At 40.9% G+C, this 2,500-nt stretch overlaps 1 protein-coding gene across 1 annotated transcript in view; it reads left to right on the top strand.

Annotated features, from left to right (window-relative positions):
* Positions 1-2,500, top strand: part of gdpd5a (glycerophosphodiester phosphodiesterase domain containing 5a) — a 77,714-nt gene that overhangs the window by 54,528 nt on the left and 20,686 nt on the right. The window contains exons 10-11 of the mRNA XM_056466469.1: positions 195-345; positions 2,158-2,379. Coding sequence (XP_056322444.1) covers positions 195-345; positions 2,158-2,379 — 373 coding nt within the window. The remainder of the gene's footprint in view (positions 1-194; positions 346-2,157; positions 2,380-2,500) is intronic.

Raw genomic sequence — 2,500 nt, 5'->3', positions numbered from 1 at the left:
AATATTTATTTTAATTAAATTAGTCTTTTTTTTTCTTTATAAACATCCCATGCCTTTTTTAATTAATTGTAATCTGCCTTATTTATATACTATTGTTTTTATTTGTTTATTATTCGTAAACTAATGGCAGCCACTCTGATTGGCTCTCAGTTATCAGACTCGAACATGATTGGCTGTTTTTATCTTCTTTTCAGTTTGGATGGAGTGCCCTTTCTGATGAGGGATCGCACTCTTCGTCGGACCACCGATGTGGACAGGCTATTTCCAGCCCGTCAGGACACCGACGCCTCATTCTTCAACTGGACGGAGATTCGCAGTCTCAATGCTGGACTCTGGTTCCTCAGGGTATTGAATGCAGTTCCTTGAGATGCACCAATCGGCAAGCTAAAAAAGCTATTTGGCTGTTTTTGCTCCAGTTGCACAAATTTCAACCATCTGAGTTCTTGTTTGTTTTAAGGGGATCTATTATGCCTTTTTACAACATGTAAAATAAGTGTGTATGTAAAATTTCTGCTCAAAATAGCCCACAAATAATGTTTATAACTTTTTAAATCTACCCCTTTCAGGCTTTGAGCTACATTGTGTCGTTTTGGTGACTGTCGCTTTAAATTCAAAATAATTCAAAAGAGGGCAGAGCTATAAACACCTATGCATCAGCACAGTGGCAGATTCAAATCAGGACTAATTTTATCTCTGTGAAAAAAGAAAAATGTCTAAAGCGGTGGCTCGGAAGAAAGCAGTCTGTAGTGGGACTACAGTGTTCATTTGTGCATCATAAAATTGCACATTTATAATGCCTCTTAATGGCTGACATTATCTTCAGCACTTTAAAACTCTAATGGCGCATGACTGCTTCTGACTAAGGGCTGTCTATGCTAATGAGGGAGAGATCATCACTAGTGGGTGGGGTTTTCCCCCTCTGATGGCATGTACAAAGGGAGAATGTCAATCAAAGTGTCTCTGCAGACTGTTTTTATCAAGTCTGATTATAAAGAATAGAATTCATTAATTTTGTAAATAATCATTGTGATTTTACTCTATATTTAGCAATTATGTAATTTTATAAAAGTAATCATCATAGTAATTATAATAGACTCATCTAATATTAAATTTATTATAGAGCTAGTGACCAGTTGCTCATTAATAAGGGAATGCTGTTATTTCAGCTGTTTTAAAAGCGCCTCTTACAGGCAGCATGTGAATTTACACTTTTATTTATCCTGTATCCTGTTTTTGTTTTGCTCAAGAATCGTTTATGTAGTATAATTTCCCAAAGCTAAAGTCAAATCATTGTGGCTTTACTTTTATGTTTTGGAATTATACAATTTATTTAAAATAATAATAATAATAATAATAATAATAACAGAAATCAGAATCGCCCATTCATTCATTTTCCTTCAGCTTAGTACCTTATTTATCAGGGTCACACCACAGCGGAATTAATTGCCAACTACTCCAGCATATGTATTACAACCCAGTACTGGGAAACACCCATACATTCACCCTCGCACTCACGCACTCATACACTACAGCCAATTTAGTTTATTCAATTCACTTACAGTATAGCGCATGTCTTTGGACTGTGGGGTAAACCGGAGCACCCGGAGGTAATCTTCATCAATACGGGGAGAACATGCAAACTCTAAACAGAAATGCCAACTGACCCAGCCGGGACTTGAACCAGCGACCTTTTTGCTGTGAGGCAACAGTGTTAACCACTAAGCTGCCCCAGAATCCAGTTATTCATTCATTTTCTTTTGGGCTTAGTCCCTTTATTAATCTGGGGTCGCCACTGTGGAATGAAGCGCCAACTTATCCAGCATATGTTTTACACAGTTGATGCCCTTCCAGCTGCAACCTATCACTGGGAAACATCCATACACTCTCATTCACACTCGTACACAACGGACAATTTTAGCATACCCAATTCACCTGTACCACATCTTTGGACTTGTGGGGGAAACCCACGCTAACACAGGGAGAACATGCAAACTCCACACAGAAATGCCAACTGACCCAGCTAACTAGAGGCGATCGTGCTACCCACTGCGCCACTGTGCAGCCCTGCCCCAGAATATTTCATTTAAAAATAAGTGATTTCCTTTTGATTGTCCACATTCAGGGATGATGAAGATCTGAATGTTGTTTGTCCCTCAGGATGACCCGTACTGGACGGTGCAGTACATGTCGGAGAAGGACCGCAAGCGTGCGGGTAATCAGACGGTGTGCAGCCTGGCGGAGCTGCTGCGTGTGGCCGCGAGAGCAAACCGATCGGTAATTTTCAGCCTCCGCCGGCCGCCACCAAACCATCCCAGACACCAGCTGTGGGTCAGTGACGCACTCAAGGTCATCCAGAGGTCCAATATCCAGCCAGAGCAGGTCAGCACCACCAGCACCCAAAATCCAGTTGAAGTCAGAATTAATAGGCTTCGTGAAGTAGTACCGTACGTTCACACCGAAAGCGGCGAGCACGTCAAAGTAGCCGGAAGTCATTCATTTT

This window comes from Danio aesculapii, chromosome 10, assembly GCF_903798145.1.
Source record: "Danio aesculapii chromosome 10, fDanAes4.1, whole genome shotgun sequence".
Lineage (NCBI taxonomy): Eukaryota > Metazoa > Chordata > Actinopteri > Cypriniformes > Danionidae > Danio > Danio aesculapii.
The sequence above is the reverse complement of the archived record's forward strand: the minus strand, read 5'-3'. Positions and strand labels throughout refer to the sequence as shown.